At 42.4% G+C, this 26,205-nt stretch overlaps 1 protein-coding gene across 2 annotated transcripts in view; it reads right to left on the reverse strand.

Annotated features, from left to right (window-relative positions):
* PDE7B (phosphodiesterase 7B) overlaps positions 1–26,205 on the reverse strand; it is a 984,492-nt gene that overhangs the window by 74,825 nt on the left and 883,462 nt on the right. For both annotated transcript variants that reach the window (XM_085611598.1, XM_085611597.1), the window contains 2 exons: positions 7,681–7,832; positions 1,199–1,262 (listed from right to left, as the gene is read on the reverse strand). In XM_085611598.1, coding sequence (XP_085467724.1) covers positions 1,199–1,262; positions 7,681–7,832 — 216 coding nt within the window. The remainder of the gene's footprint in view (positions 1–1,198; positions 1,263–7,680; positions 7,833–26,205) is intronic.

Genomic DNA, 26,205 nt, shown 5'->3' on the forward strand with positions numbered 1-26,205 from the left:
TGATTATGGTGTGGAAGGGGTGGAAGGGAGATGGTAGTGAGTGTAAAAGAGGTGCTTAATCACATAACGAACACAAAAACAACAGTCATGGATGCAGCTGGAGAAATGAGGGATGCATTGACTTAAATAGTTTTCACAAGATGTTCTGGTGATAGGGTCTGAAAGTAGATCTTGGGTTCACATTTTGTAGGCCCCTGTATTTCTGTGCAAGGATTTTTGAGAAACAGTTTTTGGAAAGATATATGACATTCCTGATAAAGTTATTTTTTGAAGAACGGAGATTTTTAGCTGTAGACCCTAAGAGATTTATGCCACTGCTTAATTTGATCCGGTATTTTCCAGCGCTCAGCACCTACACTTAATTGTCAACACCTGTCCTAATGACGTTCTGGACCATGGTGGCACTGAGTGTCTAATTTAGAGATGAGCACAACAACAGATGTTTTTTAATTCACAATACACTAAGAATGACTATAACCAGCGCTCAAGCCATTCTTTTAGCTCTGAGGGCATAGAGTTATCTGAATAGTCACACTATTGAGTATGATGGTTAACAGGTGCATTGGTACTGGCAGGGGCATTGCTGGCAGGGGCAACTAGTGGTGCAAGCTGCAGTGGCCTCCTGCCGAGGACCCGGCAAGTATGTTTTTTTACAAATTAAGCACTGAGTGTGCAGAAGTTTGGTGATTGAATGGGGCGGTGTGGTATGAGAATATCATTGCGGGAATATATTGTGGCATAAATATCATGGCCAAATATCACCAAATTGGTGCTAATAACAGTAAATTCTCACCTAATCAGACAATAATTTTGTAAACAACATTTAGGGCACAATGTTTGCATCAGATGATATTTCTGTGTACAATAGACATAAAACCGGATGGAATGCAACTGGTGAAAAAAAGTTGAGGCATTTCTTTAAATGTCATACAAAAGATGTATTTTATTACCAAAAATACACTGAATTCAAAATGCCTATACAAGTATTGTGCTTTGTCTCTGTCAGAATAAAAAGGATAATGTGTACTCATCACGGTTTAGTAAAGATGCTTATTCTGCAATTTATTGAAATTGAAAGCGCCTATATACTTTTCTAGGGACTGAGCAATACATAAAACTGTTAAAACGAAATAGGTGCTATGAACACAAAGGTGCTCCATAAATACATATAACATGAAAGCTATGCCAAATGTCTTACCATTCGTCAATCGATCAAACAGGAAAATGTCGAAGTTCCACATCCCCACCTTAGAGAGCATGTACTGTGAACAAAGGGCAAAGGTTAACCATGACTCACATCTGAAAATCCAAACGCACTTGTTGTTTTAATCGACCATGAAAGAAAAGTGGGTACATGGGAGGTGACGTAGTTTCGAGCGTCAGCACCTCGAGAGTGCTTGCTTGATCGATGGAGCACTCTAATAGCTGATGAAAGGGAAAGTGGCAATGACGTAAAGACACCTTGGAAATCAAGCTTACTTTTCGAATTATCAGCTCTTTAGGTACCCAACTAGGTGTGTTCACCTGAATTAACTATTCAATGTGCCTATGTCACATGTTTAACCAAGGAAGAATGCACTGCACTTATTTATAACCAACTATGTATGATAAGTCTATAGATTTCTGTATAACTGCTACCAGAAATACATGAACATGTTTTTAATGTAGCCCATAGAATTTGAAACATGTTAAAAATTGAACGACAGAACAGCAATCTGAATGGAGCAGATGTGAAATTTGAGACCACATAGAAACTTGTATATGAGGTGATGTTTTGTGGGATACCAAAAACACTAGGCCCAGTGAGATAGAGAGCCATGGCTCTCTCTGACTGAAAGAAATCATCTCTTACTTTTCAGCCATGCAACCACCTATGGGTTTTGATACAAATCCCTATCAATATAGACTGACATGGATATGCACCAAAAACTAATTCCTCCTCAAGGTAGATCTAACGTTGGAGAAAAGCTTTCTATTCTCAAACCTTTTCTGACTGCATGTGTGCTCTACTATACGGCATGTATATTAAATTAGAAAAGTGATAAACTATAACTAAGTGTATGATTTTGAATTGGAGAGATATCCTTCTAGTCCAAAGCCTATGCTTGACACTGCACACACACACAATACACCACACACACACACACACACACCTACCGTTACAGTGTTTAATTTAATCCCAAAATATAAAGCTTCAGTGGACACATACAAATTCCCATCTGCAAGACAACTTGATAGTTTGCCAATCGAAGTGGCAGGTATTTAGCTTGTAAAGGCAGTAATTGTGTCTGACTACTTCAACGGCGCTCCTATAAGGCACAGTAAGGGCTTAGAATGCTGCCACTGAGTGATGATGTATTACAAGATAGGGCCTAAAACCGGCCTTGTGTGTGACCAAGAGGCGCTCCAATGACAAAATGCTGTTTTGCCTGGAGTGAAGAAAATCCTTGCATTGCTTCTGGTCTCATCAGCACAGGTGACTGCCCTCCAGGATTTGACAGCAACATCACAGTGCTGTACCCTAATGCTTAAAAGTGGAACAGATTCACTGAAAAACAAAAAAATGAGGTAAATTGAAGGAGCTTGCCACCACATGTACTCAAGCAAAAACTCCAGCTTGCGTAGTTTTCCTTGCTGATGTCTGTCAGCAAGAAACCTAACCGATCAGCACGTGCAGGGTTAATGGGAATATGCTACTTTACCCTTTTTCTGAAGCAGAAAATATATTTCCTTGTGGAGATATCTCTTTCAATACACCTGGAAAAATAGATTGTCTCACACTCCTTGTACTTGCTAGGCCTTCTACAGTAAGTACAATTTTAGTAGTAGCATGGGAAAAGAAATGTCAATGTTTGTGAATACCCATAAAGTTACAACTCTATGGGTTTTCACCACATTGGCAATGCCAAGCCCCATGACTCCCAGGAGACCTGATGTAGCTCAGATAAGGAAACCCACCTCCTGTAAAGGCACAATGGCCTATTTACGAGCTGGTTTGTGCCGCTCTTGAGCCACGCAACGTGGTGAAAATGCAACGCAAACCTTAAGTCAGATTTATAAAGCCATTCAAGGCCACTATGCGTGGCCCTCAGTGGCTCCATAAATCTAGAGTAAGGCAACGCAGCGATGTGAAGTCATTCCATTGGCGTTGCATGGGTATTCCCACATAACTCCCATGATTTTTGGTACGTTCCTGGATTTACCGGAACTGTTAAATCTGGGAATGTGCCAAAAAGATACGCCTTTCCAGGAGAGGCGTAACAGGAATAAATAGCTTGATTTCTTCTTGTTACATCCTCTTTCTATGTATTCTGCAGCACACATAGATATAGGATTTGCCTCTCAGGATTGTTTTCCTGCAGGAAGGGGGCACAAAAACAATCCTGCATGCAACCAGGCACCTTTACACCATGATGCAAGGGTGCCTGCATTGTCGCTAGGCTGCCAGAAGGGCTACAGTGCAGAGGAAAAGGCAGGAATGCCAGGCACCTTTACACCATGATGCAAGGGTGCCTGCATTGTCGCTAGGCTGCCAGAAGGGCTCCAGTGCAGAGGAAAAGGCAGGAATGTGATGTATTAATTTAAATACAGAACATTACTGTCCTTTCCCTGTCATGCAGCGCCGCAAGGTGACTTGCTATGCTGCGTGCTTTTTTCATAAATAGGCCCCACACACTTTAAAACCAGTCAGCTCATGTGGTGTGGCAGAATAGTCAAAGGCACAGGTATGCAGCGCACCTGCACAGCTACAGATACAGCCATAAAGGGTTAGCACCATGCAGTCAGTCCTCCGTTGGGCCACTAATACCATTTTGCTAAAATCACTAGAGGAAATCAATCTGTACAGGAGGCCAGCAGCTAACAAACGAGTTCTCAGAACTGGCCACATGGTGGTGCTATGCCTGCAGGTAAGGAACGGAGACCTTGTTTTTATACCTGAATCCACAGGTTGCAACAGCGTGTTCGTAATTTTTGCAAACTCGAGTCCACTTGACAATGAATTGTAATTGTGAATGTAATTGCATTTTTATTTTCCTTTGTTTCCCTGAGGCATTAAAAAACTCTACAACAAATAGAACGCTAATCCTGAGCCCAAGGTTAATGCAGTGGTTATTGATTGTTATTATTTATTGAGTTTAGTGCTTTGCAGACAATGAGGTCATGAATGTTCTCAATTGCTGTTGTACCATTGTAGGGATATGGTTTAAAGGAACTAGAGGCTGTGACCTATGGAATGAGGTGTGGCCAATTTTCAGAATTGCAATATGATTTCTTAGCACTTACCTCTAATGCTATTCCCAAACCTAATCCTATTTGTAGTCCTTCCTCTAAAGCTCACTGTAAACATTAAGCTAAATCTAGCCCTAAGAAAAACCCTAACACTAAAACTCACACTAAATCTTAGCCTTTCCATGACCTAAACTGTAAATTTTTTCTGCACTCAAAATTTCGTACTAACTTCAACAAAAACAAAAACAGTACTGCACTGGCCTTTCTTTCTTTTGACTAATTGTTGAGTGATTCTCGGTTACAGTTTTATGTGCCATGGTGTTCGCTGCCATGATATAGGAGTCACATTCTATGCCTGAGGAGGCTGCACAGATAAGGGCGAGTACAGCTGCACTGGGCGCTGTCCTGCTGAAGGAGACGTGACCTCAGAGAGGGCGCTGTGTTTGGTAATAACTTATGATTGAAAAACACCTGCTGCAGAGTTCCTTCCAGTTTTCAGGCAGCATTAAAAATGTCAAGATAACTCTAGTGATTAATGTCACTGCTAGAGAGAGTTTTGTCCAGTGGCAGTTTCCACTTGCCATAAAGCAGCACAGAGGGTTAATGTGCCTGCAGCAAATAACTCTTACTGTGCACACCACAGATCTCTATTTTATGTGGATAGCTGGGCGGATTACTGCTTTTGTCACAGATATTCTTTTGTCACCGCAGTTCATAGATACAACCCTAATCCAGAACAGTGACTGTTACGAGTTGTCAACAAGAGCTCCATGCAGACTGCATAAAATAGGTTAGGATGCTATGTTTTTACCCCAGTCTTTTATTACCTGTTCCTAATGTTGCTGAAAAGGGTTTGTCTGGGTAGATATACAATTCTATTAGTAAAGTCGGCCTTTACCAGTGCTTTAAAACAAATTAAATGTATGTGAGAGAGTGTCTATGGAGAGGTGAGGGGAACTTTTGCCCAGTGGTCATGAGGGAATTCGAGGAAGAGGTGGGAGGGGGAGTCAAAAATTATTGGTGCACCGGGCACAAACAGCGCTAAAACCAGCCTTGGGTGACTACATTTGCTTTCTTTTTTAATGTTTTAATGTGACACCCCGAATGCAACAGAATGCCCAGATGTAAAGCTCATTCTTGCGCCACAGAATCCAAAATGCACATAACTGAAGTCTCCCAATAAGACTGAAACCAACCTGGGATAGCTTGTTTTCATGTTCAGAGGGTGCGTGCCCTAGAAGTTCGAGCTAGATTGCCTATGGTTGCTACATGTCTGACATTGTGTGGAAAAAAATGATCAACTGGAACACAGCCTGAGCGAATGTCAGTGACTAAGGACAAGAGTTTGGCTTTGGTGGACATTATTTACTACGGCAGACTGACAGTGTAAAATACTCAGTCGCCTTGAGGAAGTACCTGTCTTCAGAGGTAAATGGCGTTTAGTTTGCATGCTAAACAACGCATGCCATAACAACGCGGTTGTTACAATGACCGCGTTGTTATTTCACATACTGTTACAGCGCAAGTCGGAACATCGACTTGCGTTAGGGGGCAGAAGGTGTTGGATTTAAAACCCAACACCTTCCCTAGTGTCCACACAGACTGGAGTTGGAATAGTAAATTATACTATGCCAACATCCAGCGCCCCCTAAAAGCAAGTCGTTATTCTGACTTGCGTTGTAACAGTATGCAAAATAACAACGCGGTCATTGTAACGACTGCGTTGTTATGGCATATACGTCCTATATTCGTCTTCAGATTTTCAAGTTGCCAGCCAGCCCACGGACAACTCTTCATTGACAGGAACCGCCATTATTACTGATCCTGTTAATGAGTTAAAAGTAAAAAGGACGGCTCCGTCAAATATGGCAGCCATCAGTCAAACTTTTAACAAGTTTTATTTTCTTCAAAAAACACCCCCAAATAATCATACTCCTTCATACCATGGGAGCCGCTCCCATGATGCGGGGTCATTAAAATGTTTTTATTGTCCCTACCACTACATTTTTAACTGCTGCAATGAAGAATAAAAACTGTAAATTTCACTGCCAATTTTAAATCGGGCTGGTGGTTGAATGGCAAAAACTCAGACGGCACTTACACTATCGAACCATGGAGAAGTATTTCAGTGACAGACAAGGAGTAGCCTTCATAGCAGCCATTGCTTATGTATTTAAGGTCCTCCTGGCTGTAAATCAGGCGAGCAAACTTCAGTTTGGTGGAAAAGGTAAAACCTGTGCAAAACTCTAAATCAGCCTCTGAGACTTTTGCAAGCATTCCATCCATCCCCTCTTGCTGTTTTAATGAAGCTTGCTTTGGAGTCATGATAGTACAAATCCCTTACAAACTGACACAACAAGTGTGCAAAAGGCCAGCATAATCCAAATTCAGTGGCTCGCTCAGAAAGCGGTGTCTAGGAGTTATTTAATTTCTGTAGTCCTTTGATAGACACCAAAGAACGGGGATGCCACTGTGCGCTGCCTGTTTTGATGCCACTGGGTGTTGCCTGTTTCTGCTCAATTCCATCACAAATGAGAGAAGTGAAGTGTTTAAGAATGGTTCTTGCTTCGGCTCATTTTAAAACATGTCTTATTCAATGCTCTCACAACAGGGCATAGCTCGGGTTGCCTGCCCTATTTTGAGCCGGTAGTTTCCACACGGGCACTTATTTGTCAACACCGGCACTTATGGCAGCTGCCACACGGTGGCGCTGTTTATGTAATTTAGAGAGGAGCAAAACAACAGATGTTTATTAATTTACTGTACATTAAATCCAACTAACTCCTGCCACCCAAGCCATTCGTATTGCTTTGAGGCCCTCAAACAGTGTCGATTATCACACTTGTATCGTTGGGATGGTTTGAAGTTGTGCAGGTACTGTCATTGCAGCACTGGCACCACCAATGTGTGGTGCAGGCTGCAGTTCTCCCGACGGGGGCCCTGGGACTTACTTTTCTTAACAGATTAAGCACAGCCTAGGACCCGCTGTTTTTAGGGCCCCGCGCTGCGCTGCTACACTTAGCCTACTTTTGAGCTATAGATTTCACAAATACAGCAGGTAAGGTAACCTGAACCGCCACACAGTGTCGCCATAAAACTGGAGAAGGGTTCTACATCAGGTTTGTGAATTTAGCCCCACAAAGGCTGCTAACACGCCTGGTTTAATGAAACCTTGACACTCTGTGGGCAGATTTACAAGCCCCTTGCGCCACTTTTGCGTCACTTTTAACATGGGAAAAGTGACGCAAAAGTGGCGCAAAGGGCTTGTAAATCTGCCCCTATGTATACAGGAATTAGGACCATTGCATATGTTCGCTAAACGAAACCACACTGTTGCAAGCAGATTAAGCGGCAATGGCGATGCTCTCTATGTTGTAGGTGGGCACACAATAAGTGGATACGCAATCCAGTAAATCTCGCTTTGCTATGAAAATATGCCACTGTCCTTACCCGTGCTTGCCCAAGGTAGTCCTCATCCAGCAAGTGCAGAGAAGCTTGCGGTACGACGCCACGTAGCAGCCGGGAAGCATGGAAGTACCTCTGAAAGCTTAACAGTCGTTTCACCTTTTTCTTGGTGCCAATTTCCCCTGAGTGAGTTGTATCTGTCAAAAGTAGTGCAAGCCAAAAAACATCACTGATGGAGCAGGGGCAAACCAAACACACACTCCTCACTTCAAGAGGAACATAACACGTATACATATACAACACTAGAAATTACATTTATAAATTAACTTTTCTTAGTATTTTTTAGTGGGGAATAAATTCTGCATGCACTCATGACGCTTTACTTAGAGGAAAAAAGTAAATAAAAATGAGTAATACAAATAAGAATCAAAACTAAAAAGTAGACATTACTTACAATTACAATACATGCACCAATAGAATTGCTCACTTTACTGCCCCAATCATGCGTAGGGTAGAGGACCATCCCTGGGTGGGATAACGCTCCACCCAATCACATCAGGCCCACTCTTCTTATAACTGGATTTTCCTGGTGTGGGAAAATCAGGCCTGACTTTACCTTTTATAAAGTCACACCCACATCATGCATGGGTTGGGTAGGGACTGAAGACTCAAGTGCAGCCTGGTCCCTACCTGAACCCCCCTATAGCAGGAAGGGAGCGTCAAAGTCTCTCCCACCTCAAAAGTCTGCCATGGCTCTTGATACTCCCCCTCCCCCGCACTCCACTCACTCCCATTTACCAACTGCTCAGCACAGCTGGCAAATGGGAGGAGTATGGACCACTTATGGGCCTGTAAGGGAAACATCCATTACAATGCAGGCATTACAACGCAATGCCTTTACAACTCAGTCAATACAACACATCCTCCATTACAACGCACACCATTACAAAGCATGCCATTACAACACATATCCCTCACTGACCAGCACCTTCCCTGAAGTAAGCACCCGGCAGTGTTAGAATAGTAATTTTCGTTGTAATGGAACAAGCTTTGTAATGGATTGTGTTGTAATGGCATGCGTTGTAATGGAGGATGCGTTGATAAGGTATGCATTGTGATTGTTTGCGTTGTAACGTTATTCATCTGGCCTTTTATGACGAGACCTTCTCCATATGTGTAATTGTGTAATTCCAGGCCCACAAGTTATTTCCATTGTGGGCACAAAATCTTGTAACTACTTGGTGCAGATGTGCAATTACCAGTCAGAACTGGTGATTCTGAACACGAGTATTTTGGTACTCCTGCACCACCAAACTCATAATCAAATAGCGTCCTATACTTCCTTATCAAACTCCCTTCTGGGCGTCAGGGAACTTAAATTTCTCTTTAGAAAGTTCAATCTTGTCCCACAACCAGTTGACATGAGCATGCCAGTTTATTCCAATTCACAAATTCCTGTAGGACTCCTAACTTCTGTGAATACCGAAATGAGTAAGTGCCTTCTGTGAATACCAAAATGAGTACGTGCCTTCTGTGAATACCAAAATGAGTAAGTGCCTTCTGTGAATACCAAAATGGTAGTAAGTTTAGGATTTTGTCTTAAGTTAGTTCTGTGAATCGGGCCCTAAGAGCAAACTAGAAAAGGGCACGAACGAAACGCCAAGGTGGAATCATAGCAAAGATCTTCCAAGCGTACAGGCATGAAGTCAGAAACGCAAGCCGAAAAATCAGAAACGCAAGCCGCAAAATTGTGTATGCCACGAAAACTCATGATGGAGGTGGAGCCTGAATAAACGAACACATCCTCATGAAACAAGAGATAATTAAGAGTTCCTTGGTCGATACCAGACACCATCTGTTTGACGAAAGGAGAAAACACAAGTTGATACTCATTCAGAATGAAGAGAGCTTCCACCTATAGTGTAATTTCATACTGAGGACAGACGAATGGCATAAGATGCAAGTAGGAAATATCCTCATCAGCAGAACCCAGGGCTCAAGTCTGGGTACCACGTGGGTGGACGGCGTCCCCCCACTTATTTTACCAGGAGCTCAATAACTGGAGCAATTGGAGCCACACATTCACTCTTTGGCCTCTCTTGGGCGAGATCGGAGCTCATTCAGAATGCTGCTCACTCGCTGGCTTTTCTGATACAATCGCATCTAAGGGGTGAGCGAGGGGAGGCAATGAGTCTGATGTTGCAAGCTACCTTTCGTGACATCACTTCCTGTTGTGACGTCAGCATCCCCCCACTTCTTTTTTTAGGACTTGTTCCCTGGCAGAACCTGATAGTACTAAAATATCTGAAAACACTTGCAATGCCGAACTCAGCGGAGAGGGTCTGCACAGAGCTCCCAGCCATTGATGGTAGACGGTTCCTCTTCAGGCTAAGGTCTTGTTCCATCCTATCCTGGGTTGTGGGTTTCTGGCGCAGGACCTGGTACCAGAGATACAGGGATTGGTTCCTGGCTTTGGAACCTCCATATCACCAAGGTTCTAAGGAAGCATCCTTGGCTGACTGTCACAGTGATAGTTGGTCTCTGGGCTGTGGCTGAGGCACATTGAATAAACTAACCCCCTAAAGTATCTTGGGTGTGCATCTCCTTATTACACCAACCAGGGCCAGACTGGAAACGCAAATCAGCCCTGGCAATTAACGCGGACCAGCCCCCGGGGGAGGGAGAGGGGTGGTTTGGGAAACACTTCTGCTGCTTTTGGTACAGGGGGAGAGGGGTGATATTGCAGCACTGCTGCAAAACTGGCCCCCGTACCAATAATGGCCCCCACTGGTCCAAAACCGGCCCCCAACCTACCGGCCCACCAGGAAAACGCACCTTGAATTTCACAGGTCTGCAGCAGAACAATAAACCCCATTGAAAAACGGGACAAACCGATAGTGCACAGACCAAAAAAGACAGTAGACACCACTTGAGACACTTGTTTGCCTGGTTTATATGTTACCAAACTGGAACCCCAAAGACGCAAATGCACTCTTTCCTCCTGAAGAAATCCGACTGTGTCCAAGTTTACATCGACTGAGGTCCCTGCAGCCATGAGACCTGGCCTGAATGAAGCTGAGACATAACTCTGCCACTAAGGAGGCCTAGCACTTTAAGTCACATCCTGTTCCGGGGTGGATAATTCGCACTGGGGCATACACGACTGAATGACGACCAAAGCTAATAACAAGCAAAATGGTGCTCTCTTTCTGCATGAGGAAGGAAGCAATATCCCAGTTGGAGCACAGCCTCTCGGTAATGTTCTTTAGACAATGTGATCACTTATTTGTTGAAGAATGCGGAACATGAGCGCTTTCTCCTCAATGCAAATTTTTATTTCTTTAAAAATAAATAAGCCTTTGTTCTGAATGAGCACAACATACACAACCTGCATATCAGTGAATGCTTCAAAACACAAACATCAGGGTTATGATCGGAACACCAATACCACATGGTGCCTTCTTCCCGGGCAGTGTGGCAGTACTTTAGCATAGGGGAGTTGGATATGTTGGATTTAAATCAAGATTTGATCACTGTTCAAAGTTGCGATGAATCACAATATATATGAATCCAGATACTCCACGAATAGAAGATTGTTTAATGGAGCTATACAATGCTGATCACAGTTTTCTGGTGGTTAATTAGTGTATACTGGTGAGTGACCAGCTTTGCAACAGATTAAGGTGTGATTCATGTGGTAGACATACATTTCTGACCTTCTGCGTGGTCAGACAAAAGCAATCTCTGATCATAAAAGAGTGACGTTGATTTCAATTCAGTTCATATGCTACATTAAATACAAATAATATGACGCTCATTTTCACGGAAGTGCCATCTAAGTATATATCTGAACCACCCTGTACGTCCATCCTTTGTCTTCGCCAAGAGCAAGAAACCACTTTAAAAACACCAGACAAGACAATGCCATTCAAACAATTACGAATTTAGTTTTAAATTGGTTTCCTGGATGTATCCAATAAGAATAATTTGATTTTAAGGTCCTAATGTATCCCCTAGTGTATACTGTAACTGGGCTTCACAACCAAAGGCAACCACTTACAGGTCTAGTACAGGGAAAAGGGAGAATGTCTAATGACCTTCGTCTCACTCAATGTCAAAGTATGTCTCAACCTTAACACCTGCCACCTCTACCACTACTTCGACCTGACCCTTACACTGACAGAGACCATTACCTCGGGTGACCATTACTTTGACGTATTATTTTAACTCCAGGTATAGCAATCTGGTCATTAGAGCCAAGTTAAGGTAGTATTACAATGTGCAGTGTTTTTCACAAATTCAAAATTTGTATGTGCTTCACTATCCCAACATAGATGAGAGAGAACATTAGTATTTTACAAATATTTGAAATACTACTGATACATCAGTCATTTACATCAATCATTTAATTCTTAAATTTCATCAAAATTCAGCTTGCTAATGTCGGCCATTTCCTCTTCCTTTGCATATGTAATCTACACCTATCTAGCATATTTTATAAATGCAGCCTTATAATTAGAGTTCACAATTAGTTTAATTTCAAAGGTAGTTTAGTTGCACCCAGACACTTACTGTGAATTAATTTGTGTGATGAGTGAATTAAGTTTCAGCATCTCAATTATCTAAAAATACTCAGCAAATGCACACTACCATTTGTTTTAAAATTCTCATGGTTGCAGAAATCAGTGTACCTGCTCCTCATCGGACAAATTACTACGGTAACAAAAACCATATTCAACAAGTGACCAGGTTTTTAGCTGCAATAATATTCAGAAGTTAACATATTGCCTTGAGGAAGCTTGGGAGCTCATATCACCCGAGCGAAACATGAGCTAGAAGTTTCTTTCATTTTAAACTTGACAATTTCCCAAATAAAACATTCCCTGGTAAGCAGTTTGAGAAAGTTCTGTTTATTCAGCACACATGATTTTAACTTTAAAACAATAAAAAATTAAATAGGGGAAAAACGGATACATTTCCAAACATGCTTCAGTGCCTGAAGGAGTTACTGTAAGCAGCCACGGCCCATGCAGGTAAGAGTGGTGGCGTAGTGGGGGCCGGGTTGGGGGGGGGGGGGGGGGGGGGATTCGACAGATGACCACGAGGGAAAATTAAATTTTCCCTTCTCGTCTGTCGAAATTCACCCCCACACGGCCCCACTGCTCTTACCTGCACGGCCGTGCTTGACTGTAAGGTTGGGAGAGCTTTAACGCACAATCTATGGCACATGGGAAAAATACCCTGGCAGAAATGTTGCTTGCAAGCTTTGATCTATTACTTTCGAAATCATCCCTAGATTCACCAATGACATCACATGAAATAGAATCGCTAGCAAATCTAAAACCAAATCAGAAAAAAAGTTGGCTAATGTACATCTGGGTGATCAAAGGGGAAATTGCTCTGTATTTGTAGAACTCTGGGCGCCAACCAATACTTTTGAAACATATTGTTTCTAAATAATGTTTTAACATTGAGAAGAGAACATTGATATGCACTTAGCAACATTGTCTCGAGGAGTGCCTCTTTGTTGAGCCAGTTGCTGCAATCCTTTAAACAGATGACCAAATTAATCATGAAGAGTGCATAACTCATTGAGGCATGCAAACCAGGACCAATGACAGAAAAAAACTACAGGCCTCATTTACAACAAAATGACACAGCACGTTGCCGCAAGCCATTTTGCTGCGCCGAGCAGCATAATTTTAAAAGCACAAGGATGCATTGTATTTACAATAATATAACGCATCCTTGTGCTTTCCCCTGTGCTGGTGCACAATTGACTGCCAGGTGCCAATGCAGGTACCCTTGCACCATGCCTGCGTTGCAGAGATGATTGTTGTTGTTGTGCAGAGAGGGACACTTTCCTGCACAAAAACAATAATTGATGTTGTTTTCCTCTTTCTAAGAGAAATTTAAGCATTTTTCCTTGTTGCGCCTTCTTATGCTCCCCTGGGGAGGCGTAGGCTCCTGCTACATTCCAAGGTTTACGAAACGTAATCTGTGAAAGCGGCAAAATCCATGGGTGTTGCGTGGGAACAGTCACAGCAACACCCATGGCACGCTACTTTCATGCAAAGTCATGCGTGAAAAGGGCCATATTTACAAGGCCATGAAAAGCCATGCAGAGTGGCTTTGCATGGGCTTGCAAATATGGGCCAGAACACTGCGCCGCCGGTGTGTCAAAAAAAGTGACGGACCGGCGGCGCAAGGGTCTTGTAAATAAGCCCCACAGTTCCCAAATGTATATTCCACATCTAGGTTCTGAGCCAATCCGAAATCTGCAGATACAATCTATAGTTTTTCAGGACCTAGTAAGGGCGAAAACTAATCTTTACATGGCCAAAGAAACCATACCCGTGCTACAGATTCAAGTACAGCTACAGTAAGTCTATTGATCTGCTCGTATGCAGCATGATGTGAAAAAAAGCCATCCACTCGACCTCCAAGGAGGCAGCTACAACTGTCTCCTCTGGGAAACGTGAATGCCATTTGCATGAAGCTTCACTGAAACTCAGGTAAGGACAATGGCAGCGTGGCAATAGTATTATAGGACGGTACCGATCTGCAAAATGCTGGCTGCTGTGAGACAGCTTGTTGCATCACGATCTTAGGGTGGTGAGAAAGAAAAACTTACCAGCTGAGGCTGGCTTACATACACGAGGAGAGAGAAACTGCTTGAAATAACAATATCTGAAGGCTGGATAAACTGGGTTTCCTGCTAGGATCTCGACTAAACTCTTGCCAACATATAAGGGGAGAGGAGTTGGCCTAACGGCTAGGGCAGTCGACCTCGAATCTACGGAACTGGGTTTGAGTCCCGGCGATGACGCTGAACATCCTGTGATTCTGGGCAAATCACTTAATCTCCCTGTTCCTAACAAAAATGATTCTGTTCTCATGTCATTCAACTGGTGCTCTGTAAATCACTCTGATACCTGATCCGGGTCAAGTTCGCGCTATATAAAACTCTGTAAAATAAATAAAAATAAGAGCTAAAATTAAGGCTGCCATTCCCTAAGAAGATGTTTGGGCAGCTTCTACTGCTTCTAACTTTGTCCAAAACAAATTTTTACAGGCTAGAGTTGGCTAGTCTTCCTGAATTTGCTGACTCCTCCTAAAGCACACATTACTTCTGGAGTTTATTAACATTTTTAATCTTTATTCCTCATAGCATGTGTTGTGTAGATTGGTCAAGCAGGACCTAAAAAATGCCTTCCAAAAGTTACATTCCCTATAGGGTTCTTTGCTCCTGTACATAGAAAATTCAGCTGAACAGAATTACAACAACGTGGCATATAAACAGAATTTAACTCAAAGAAAGGCATTTCCCTGGCATTTCCCTGGGGTGGTGTAAATCCATTCAGTAATTTTGGAGACATTAGCATTTAAAAAGTGTTCCATCTCAGCATGTAAAGTTGAAATATTAGAGATATCTGGGCTGTTCCTTTGTGGCTCTTCCATGAATATGCCAATCCATGGTCGAATCACAAAACAAATTTATAAAATTATAGGAACACCACTGGATGAGGGAGCTTTTTCTCCAGTTGTGCACTGTGGGTTTGTGAACCTTTTTGTATATATATCTCACACTCGAAAGGATGGCGTTCAGCCGAGGCCAGTGGGGTAATTTGACCGATGACAATGAGGGGAAATTCATTATTTATTTAATTTTCCCTCATCATCGTTTGTCTAAATCCCGCCAGCTCTTACCTGCATGGGCTGCGTCTGATGGCATTTGCACTTATGTGGAATGAGTACTCTGTAGCATGCCTCACAGATCACAAATATCAATTTTTAATTTTTATGTTTAGTCAGTCCATGACCATCAAGGACTAGATATGAATCTTCTTGGGCATGCAATCTCAATAAATCACGGGCACTTTACATGTTCGCATAAATTAATTGACTTGAAACAATCAGTTTCTGAAAACAATATACACACTTTTCACAGAAGGCTTCATCACGACAGACCGTGCCAAAGTGTGGGTAGGCATATATTATTGTAATGTGCACTTCTCAATCTCCCCAATATAGCCTACAAAAGATACAGAATTTACTTTAAGACCCTACCACTGGTGTCTAAGATTGTCTACGACAAGTGTACTTAGCAACTGAAACGACTCGGTTGTGGCTGGGGACCCGCACTTGGGCAGAACCTCTGCAATTGGTATCTGCAGTATAGAGGCTGTGCCATGAGTGCCGAGGCCCTTTGTGAATCAGGCACAAGCTCTGTTGCTCTCCTTAAATTGCAAGACTCTTGTGGTATTTCATCTCCACTGCAGGGGGAGAAAAGCTATTGGTGCACAACTTGCAATGGAAATCTTCAAACAAAAGGAACTTCCTGATATACCCACAGAGTGCCTGAAAGCGTAGTGTATTGTGTCTTCTGCCATTCTCTTTCTCCTTTTACTTTACATGTGTTTCACTAGTCTCGGAGGTTTTGCAATGCTATTTTTATAGTATCATCTATGCATGCCTTCTTCAATGGTATATGCAAAAAGAACAGATGATGGACGGAATGCTGAACAAATCAAAACATTCACCTCCTTTTCAGATCTGGGTTATCATGCCACAACAGTTTGGACCCAAGATGCTTGTTTCCGGTCCAGGGAGGACCTGGCTTTGCAGTTCGGACTGGACGGTTCCCATGAGATGAAGGGTCAAGACTGATTTGTATATGGCTGGGTCCAAATTGGAGTGGCATAGTGAGCAAAAGAACGATGGATTTAACCCAGATCTCTTGACTGGGGGTGAATGTTTACTTTGCTCATCATTCTGCCCATCATTTGTTTGTGAAGCATTCTTCAGCGGCATGGCATCATATGGCTGCCAAAACCAAAGGTTAGGCATAAAACAATTAGATAAAATGTTAGTATATATGTATTATGTATCTTTAGAGAAAACAGGGCTAAAAGAAAAGCAGACCCCAAAATGTCTGCTTTGCTTTATGAATCAGTGCACTCGTAGTGAGAAAATTCCACAATGTCAGATTTCTTTGTGAAAATGATAGAATCTTGAGCACAACTTAATAAAAGAATCAATGGGCTCATTTACAAGCCTCTTGTGCCGCAGGTACGCCACTTTTTCCCCGTATTAAAAGTGATGCTCCGGCGGTGAACAGGGCTTGTAAATTAGCCCCCAAAAGTCAAAGGGAGATGTTAATCATACAACAACACCTCTTCTGAATGCTCTAAGACTTCCAAGACCTCAGTGCTAAACTACTTAGACAACAGTCCTCAAATACACTGATTGGTGAACAGTAGTATACTTGGTTTTGAAAATTCAGCTAAGTAGAACAGCATAGCCAGAAGAACTACCTCAAATCCCCCCTGCTGGTCATATATTTGCATGTAGATAAAGAAATCCAACCCCGACAAAATGTTAACCACTATATAACTTATAATTCCACAAGGCACTGAAGGCAATAAAGTTAATGGTTAGCATGGCATTTACATCATGCGATGCAGGGGGTGAAGGTAAGCTCTGCAAAATGTGTCCATTGTAGCTCATAATAAGTAAATCATGGCACTGGGATAGTTACACTATAGAATGAAGCTTTTAACTTGACATAAAGATTTTGGACAAAGACATTTAAGTTAATGTTCAATTTACTTAAATATATGAAATTCAATACCAAAATATTTTTTACATTTTAAATGAAAAATAAGTCCCCACCTGAATTAAAAAAATAATATGCATTTATAATTATTATAGGGATTTTGTCAAATCAATTAAATGTAATTAAATTATATTTTGATGAATGTTTGTCACATTCATTTATAAATTAAAAATGACTAACATTTTCTATTATTAAATATAAATGTTTTGTTTTCATTTTTTCCTATTACATTATATTTATTTAAATGTTTAACAATTTTAAATAACTTAAAATAATTTAACGTTTTCTCCTGTGGGTTTTTATTTTGAGACCCTACACTATTTTTACTGTAGTTTGTTGCATTACCAGTAGTTGGCCATGTGTGGTGCTAGACTTAATCCAGCTCTAAACTGGAGAAACTTAATACTGCATTGTTTGGCTTTGGTAACTTTAGAACTACAGTTTATGAATATCAATGGGCTACTCTTTTGTGGGTGGATGCATGTCCCTACCTAAACCCCTCCCATTAAATAATAAGTATGCCCCTACACTTTTTCCAGCCACTCCCTCTGTCCCGCCCTCATTTGCTACTAAGTAATAAACTTACATGTGTGAGAAACTTTCTATAGAAAAGATAGGCGAGGTGGCGATGTAAACTCGTAGGTTTGTAAATCGCCTTTTGTAGTGCTACTGCAGTACAACTAAACATGCTACAAAATGCAGACTGTAAATAAGTTCCCCTGGTCTTTACTCAGGGAGAAGGAAAATGTTTTTGCGATTATTTTCTTACATTCTAAAATAAATCCAAACCATATCCAGCTCATTGCTGGGGCACCGACTTGTTTGTCTGTACCCTAGAAAGAAAACAAATGTGTACTGTTTTTTTTTGTCGAGGTACACAAAAATCCAAACAGCAACTCACTCCATGCCGTGGCACAGGAAGGGAGTCAGTGCCTCAGCAAAGAGCCAGATGGTGTGTGGATATTGTTCTTATCTTAAGTAGGGCTACTTGGTAGGTCACATGCATTCATTGGATTCTATGACACAGGTGGAATTTTTCTTATCGTAAGTAAAATTAATTGAGAATATGGCTGCTTTCTGGGGCACAGGCAAATAGTCTTGATCCCAGCAAGGTGCTAAATTCACTTTCAATTTCTTCTTAGGCTAACATAAACACCCATGAGCATCTGTGTGTCAGCTGGGAAACATACCGTGTTTGAATTTTTTATTGACCCCAGAAAATTCCAATAAGAATCTGACTCCTTTTGGGGTGCAAACACACAAGTATGTGCCCCAACAAAAAGTAAGGCGTTGTTTGGATTCCACTATTAATGGAACCCACCAAATCTGTACAGGGCCCCAGTATTACAATCTGGATGGAGGATGACGGTTTCCACTTCAGTCCAACAGCAACATAGGCCAGATAGAACAGAGGGAAGATGTACTTCAGCTTAGGGCTAGCAACAGCAAACACAGCAGTTGGGAGGGGAGGGGAGGCAAACAACAATGTTTTGAACAGCCCAAACCCACCAGCAGGGAAGGCCATATGGTGGGGTGGGAAGGGAGACTAGGCCTTCAATAGTAGCAGGCAAGGCTGAATGGCGGAAAAAGAGCCTTCTGAGGCCACATGACGGCCAGCAGTAACAATTTCTTCTTGCTGAATAACAAGCCTGTAAAGATACAAGACACCACGAGTTCCTGTAGTAGTATAAGAATTTTCATTCACTTACTTTCTTGCCCTTACAAGTAGGTGTCGATTCTGAATCATATATTTTGCAACTGAAAATCTTGTTCATAAAGGTAGGTATTGGAAATGGCCCTTTTTGCAGGGTTATCCCCAAACCTTTTTGCTTCTTCCTCCTATTTTTTCCTGACCTGTTTGTGTTGGGTTTAGGACTCTGGGCACTTTACCACCGCTAATCAGTGTTAAAGTGCATATGCCCTCTGTGTAAATTGTGTTTTGGATTGGTGTTTCCATGACCGGATATTTGATTCACTTGTTAGTCCCTAGTAAAGTGCGCTGAGTGTGCCAGGGCCTGTAAATCAAATGCTACTAGTGGGCCTGCAGCACTGATTGTGCCACCCACGTGAGTAGCCTTTAAAAGGTAACTCAGACCTGCCTTTGCAGAGTCTGCACCCAGTTGGTAACTGCCATGTCGACTTGGCCAGTGCACACACTTGCCAGTCCCTAACCTTCCCTTTTCTTAAATGTCAGGCACCTCTAAGGAAGGCCCAAGGTACCCCTGTGGGCAGGGTGCAGTGTATGTGAATGGTAGGCCATGCTCTGGTGGCATGTCCTGATTTTACTATTGCAGGGCTACCTGTTCCACATAGGACAGCATGGGAAGTTTGTTTATAACATCTTATAAACATAACTGGCCCTGGGAACTAGGTGGGAAAATAACGTTTAGTATGCCTGAACTCAGAATCTAAAGATGCATCTTTTAGTGAAGGTGATTTTTATGTTCTGTGTTTAAAAATACCACTTTTAGAAAGTAGGTCTTTTCTTGCTCAGTCATCCCGTGTGCCTCTGTTGGAATGTGGATTGCCTGTCTGGGTTTTGGATGACAGAAGACTGGGGAGCAGGAGTGGCTCCAGATAGTCTAGGTAGGGTCAGGAAAGGGCGGAATAGACATAGGCTGCAATGGGGGAAGGGGGAGGAGATTTCCTTGCACCTCAAAGGGCCTGGTCTGCCTCTGACAATGCCGTCTCCACCTCCTACCAGGAAATCACACCAGAGAAGGCAGAACTGTTTCTGGCTGGGCACAGACACTCTCTGCATAAGAGATCAAATTATTTGGGGGTTAAATATTGGGGCCCAGACCCCTGAACTTTAGAACTCTTTTGGATCAAGAAGACTGCCGAGAAGTAGACCTAGAGAAGCTTCGAGGAGGACCTACCACTTTGCTGTGTTTGCCTGCAGTGGCTGCTTCTGTCTTGGGCAGTGAAAGCACTGGGGACTGTGTGTTTTGTGCTGAAACAGAAGAAAAGCAACTCAATGATGTCTACGACGCCGCTGCCGACTCTGTGCCCCGAAGGTACCACAGAGGGCACCGCCACAATGCCGCACCGTGACCCTGGTCTCACCGACAACGCCTGCTGATGCCGCCACCGAGCCACTGCTCGCACCGCGACCTGTGGGCACCGCACCACCTCGCTTCACGACGACGCCTTGGCCTACCCGACAACGGGGCTCCATGCCAGAATCGAAGCTGCTGCTTGCACCGTGGTTCAAGGGCACCGCTCATAAAGCTACAAGATGCACCGCCCTCAGCCCACACCGCAGCCTTGGCCTACCGAAGCCTGTACCATCGACTCCAGTTTGTCAGCCGACGACAGCGCTTCAGCAACGACGATGCTGCTGCTTGCACCGTGACCTGCCAGCACCATGATGAGCACCGCCTTTATCTCGCACCGTGACCCTGGTCTCACCGATGCTGCCATCTGACGCCGCCACCGAGCCGCTGCTCGCACTGCGACCTGAGGGCACAGCACGCCGCACCGCTGCACTTCGCACCGCAGCACACGACACCTGCTGACGCCAGCGCTCCTGACTCCAACAGAGAGGAGATTGACCTGCAACACGTGTGACTTCAAGGGCCCCGACGACTCCTGCACTGACCACCGGAACCGACGCCTGCGGAAGCCGTGTTTTTGGGAAGCTCAACGGGAGGTCGCCGACACCCTGCATTTCTAAAAGGTACTGTTTGCGGGTCTTCCCGACACTGTAGCTGGCCCGCGACGCCGCCGTCAGCCAGAACTGTTTGGATTTGTTTGCTCACAACGCCGTGATAGCCTCGGACAGAGCTATCGACATCAAGGAACTGTTCTTCAAGCGTATTTTGATAACAGTAGATTTTTAAGAACTGTATTGTTGATTTTTATAATTTTTAGTCTTGTCTTAAGTATATAAAAATATTGGATATTTTTCTAAACTAGTGTGGTGTCCTTTTGTAGTGCTTACACTGTATTACTGTTGGTTATGTGCAAATGCTTTACACACTGCCTCTAATATAAGCCTGACTTCTCGTGCCAAGCTACCAAGGGGGTGAGCAGGGGTGATTTTAGGAGTGTAACTCTCTTATCCTGACTAGAGTGGTGGTTTCTGCCTGGCTTTGGCACATGTCCTAGCCTGCCAAAAATCCCATTTCTCACAGTAGGGTTGACGAAATAAAAAATACACGTCTTGCAATCAATCTCAGGCAGTACTAAACGCCTGAAGCGCCCTCGCAGGCTAAGCAGTGATGCCACTCAGGTTACGGGGAACTCACTGGCTCATAAAGCAGGCAAGTCACAAAAATCTATAGATACAGGCTTTAGAGAGGACTAATTTAAGCATTTGCCCCCAAATATCAGTTGTTCATTTTATGAAAATTCACACGTTTTGCTCTCAAATACAATCTTTTCATGGTGGCAAATGAATTCAATTTCCCTTAACAAAGGCTTATTATTTTAATGAAAAATAATTGCGCAGAAATACCAGCTTTCATCCATAGTAAAAACATGTTAAGTGATCAAACTAATTTTCATCAGGTTATTGCATGTACTAGAGGGGTGGCTACCCAAACTACTGGGTTATGAACACGTAATCTCCACGCTCATGGTGAAATCTCCACAGTTGGGGCCGAATCTCTACACTGCAATTCTCTGTACGAAGAATCCGCAATGAGTGTGGAGATGCCACATTTACTTTACAAAAGTCCCTTTGTGAATCAGGTCCTGTGGGGGAACAACCTTTACAACGCAACTTTTACAACGCACTACCATTACAACGCATTTTTTACAACGCATAATCCATTACAACGCATGATATTACAACGCAGGACACTACAACGCATTTTTAAAAACTACCTTTACAACGCATTCCATTACAACGCATACTACCATTACAACGCATACCATTACAACGCATAATATTACACTATACTATCCAACACTTACCCTACTGATGCACCCCCTGGAGTTAGAATAGTAATTTTTACCCCTACACTATCCAACACTTACCCTACTGATGCACCCCCTGGAGTTAGAATAGTAATTTTTACCCCTATACTATCCAACACTTACCCTACTGATGCACCCCCTGGAGTTAGAATAGTAATTTTTACCCCTATACTATCCAACACTTACCCTACTGATGCACCCCCTGGAGTTAGAATAGTAATTTTTACCCCTATACTATCCAACACTTACCCTACTGATGCACCCCCTGGAGTTAGAATAGTAATTTTTACCCCTATACTATCCAACACTTACCCTACTGATGCACCCCCTGGAGTTAGAATAGTAATTTTTACCCCTACACTATCCAACACTTACCCTACTGATGCACCCCCTGGAGTTAGAATAGTAATTTTTACCCCTATACTATCCAACACTTACCCTACTGATGCACCCCCTGGAGTTAGAATAGTAATTTTTACCCCTATACTATCCAACACTTTCCCTACTGTTGCACCCCCTGGAGTTAGAATAGTAATTTTTACCCCTACACTATCCAACACTTACCCTACTGTTGCACCCCCTGGAGTTAGAATAGTAATTTTTACCCCTACACTATCCAACACTTACCCTACTGTTGCACCCCCTGGAGTTAGAATAGTAATTTTTACCCCTACACTATCCAACACTTACCCTACTGTTGCACCCCCTGGAGTTAGAATAGTAATTTTTACCCCTATACTATCTAATACTTACCTTAAATGTAATTTAATATTATGCGTTGTAATGGTATGCGTTGTAAAGGTAGTATGCGTTGTAATGGTAGTGCGTTGTAAAGGTATTTTTTAAAAATGCGTTGTAGTGTCATGCGTTGTAATGTCATGCGTTGTAATGGATTATGCGTTGTAAAAAATGCGTTGTAAGTGCATGCGTTGTAATAGTGTGCGTTGTAACGTCATACATCCGGTCCTGTGTGTTGTAGCCTAAAATATGGGCTCGTTTTCAGGCAAGAGCAAAATGATTGTTTAAACAGTCCTTCTAAAACAGTTTCTTGAAGGGCAGGGCAGCTTGGCTGCCTCTTAGTGATGCTTCAAGAGCATCCCAGAGCCTCCAGACACTTACTCTTGATGAATATTAACCCATAATTTTGTACCACTTGTTCGCAGATTGTTAAAGCATCACATCATCTGAGCTGTATGATTCTTTATTAAAAAGAGGGTACCATTTACAGGTAGCCTGATTTCTCGCTTTGGAAGGTTTTCATCTAGACTGAAAATTGAATTTCATCCTGCATTTTATGAAGTAGGAATTTAAGGCCATTAGCTTGAAAATGGCTTGGTATTGAGGCAAACTGGGAGGTGAATAGATTCATATTTTGAAAGTACCCAGATTTTGGTCGAGGTATTTTGTTGCCATGGGAATCTGATGGTCCCAGTTTGGCAGCTGCTGCAAGTGGGCCTGCTGAGGAAACTTCAAAGCCCAATAGTTCAGGAACCAGTGTTCAAGCCAAACAATTATTTATTGTGTTTGTCTGTAGGGGTTTATGGCACTCTTCTGGATGCATTCAGTTGCAACTGAGGCTAGAGAACCTGAACATAACAAAAAAGAATAAGACATCTCTTATTCAGGCCTAGCAAGATGATACTAGTGCTGCACTTTCTACACTGCTAAAGTCTTTCACAATCGGAAGGGGTCCTCAAGAGACTCCTTCCCCTTTGGAAATGGTTGTGAAAACGTTTTATAAGAGCAGGCAGTGGTCCCATGGATCACTGCCAGCTCTTAAAAAAGTGAAAAGAAAACGTTTTTTTCTTTTCTTAAATGCAACCAGTTTTCCTTTGAGACATGGTGGTCTGCTGACCCCAGCAGGCCACCATCCCCGTGATTTTAGCGATTCATTGGAGGGGAGGGATTGCGATTTACTTCATTAATATTAATGAGATAGGTTAATTTGCAACCCCCCTAGAAATCACTAAATGAAACTCTATGAGTGATACATTTGTACTAGCGATTACCTAAATGAGATTAGCAGAAAATCACAATTAGGTAATCGCTATTACAAATGTTGATACATGAGGCCCTTAATTTCTAATGTGCAGACTGAACCAGCCAGTAAACTTGGACATCTTAGCTGAGTGATAATAAATCCTGGGGTCTTGGAAGGGAGTTGCGCCCCACACATCTCCCCCCACCCTGCTCTTGGCAAATGAAGAGAGCAGCAAATGTGTTGGCTGGTTTGTTGTGGGCTCGTCTGTTTGCACTGCAGCCTGGACGGCTGCCTCCGGCTTGTTTTGTGACGCACAATGGCTGCCTTTGTTCAGAAGGTGGTGCTTCTAGGGCCTGCAGACCTGGCTCCTGGGCCTGCCTTCCTCGCAGTTGGACCCTCGCTGTGCTGAGGTTAGTCTTTTCGAGTGGTGTGAGCCAGGCTCAGAATTTTCAGAAGGCATCCAGTTTCAAATGTGGTGGGTCGGGGGAGGGGCAAGTCAGCACATGAATAGTGTCTACCATGGCTTTGCCAGCCAAAGTATGCGGCGAACCATCAGAATATTTGGCATCGAAATTATGCAAACAACATCCTGCAGAAATTTGACAAAGTCTCATTCAATATTCAAAACACGTTGAAAAGTTTTGCATTAGTATACTGGGCTACGTTACTGTGTTCAACACCATGTATTTCAAGATATTGACTTTTGTTCGAAGCAATTTATTGTAAAATTAAACACATTACTAACAACATAAAAACTGTTGCTATGTAGAATAACAGTCATAAAAAGTAACAAAAAAAAAGCTCAGTGAGCATCCATCAAATGCCGGAGATAAGATAATTTAAATAAACATAAATAATAGCTACATTAAGTATATTTCATACAAACAATTTGGTAAAAAATTAACCAGCTTATTACTCATTAAAATGTATAAACTAAATTATGAGCATTTGAAGGTTGGCAACGTAAGTATCAAGTGGTTCCCAGAGGACAGGTAATCAACACCCACCATGAGGGAACCGAAGGTAATCTGGCATCTTTCCAACTGATTGAAATCGATTTTATGGAGGCAGAAATAACAAAATCAAAGATTGTCCTTTGTGTTGTGGGTAACAAACAAGAAAGTGCATTGGATTTCCATACAATTATTATGAAATACATCTAGTAGTATGTAATATTTAATCAATGATTTGCCTTATTTGCTCCCAAAAGTAAAATATAATTGAACAATGTTTGTAAGAACCAGTTTTAGACAATCAGCATCAACACAGCGGGTTATCAATCAGCGTAGCTTAGAGCAATTTATATGGTATCCGCAGCCAATTGTACAATATATGTAGATTAGTTTGATATAAAGTAATTGGTAACCAACCAGAAATATTACAAAACCTTTTCTTCCATTGTCCAGAAGACAAAAATGAGGCCAATTCTGCATTCCAAAGGTATCCAAAATATACACATTGTTAGTACTCAAATTAACAAATGTTTCATGTATTTTAGAAGCAATTTGACCAGAAAGACTGTAAAGATGCAAGCATGGATTTTGGCCAGAAGTAGAGAATTAGTGAATAATTGCAGGATAGCATCACACAAAACTCTGAAGAATGCATTTTGTAATTAATTTGCAGTTCTGAGAAAAAATATAAAGAAGGGATGTGTGAAGGGAGTAAATTACTCTGGTATTTAAGCCACTAAATGAATCTAGAGGTTCGCAAGGACATTTTCAACTGTAATACTGTGCAGCTCTTGAAAGCAGTCCAATTGCCAAACAAGATAGAGAGATTAGCAATAATTAGCATAAGGTCTGAAAACAAACCAAGGTGGTCCCCGGGTAACTTCTGAAGCAGTTTGGGTAGCTAAACAAGGCGTTTGCCTTTAAAGATAAATTTTTTTGGCTGGGGTATTTCATTCACCAAGGTTATTCCACCTCAATATCCACCCCTGTTGTATTTATCCCCCGGGTTCAATATACTAAAAAAACACTGTACATATGTACAATAGAAGTGGTGGAGAGTGTCATTAGCCTCCTGGGCTTAACGACACGATACA

This window comes from Triturus cristatus, chromosome 6 (assembly GCF_964204655.1).
Source record: "Triturus cristatus chromosome 6, aTriCri1.1, whole genome shotgun sequence".
Taxonomy (NCBI): Eukaryota; Metazoa; Chordata; class Amphibia; order Caudata; family Salamandridae; genus Triturus; species Triturus cristatus.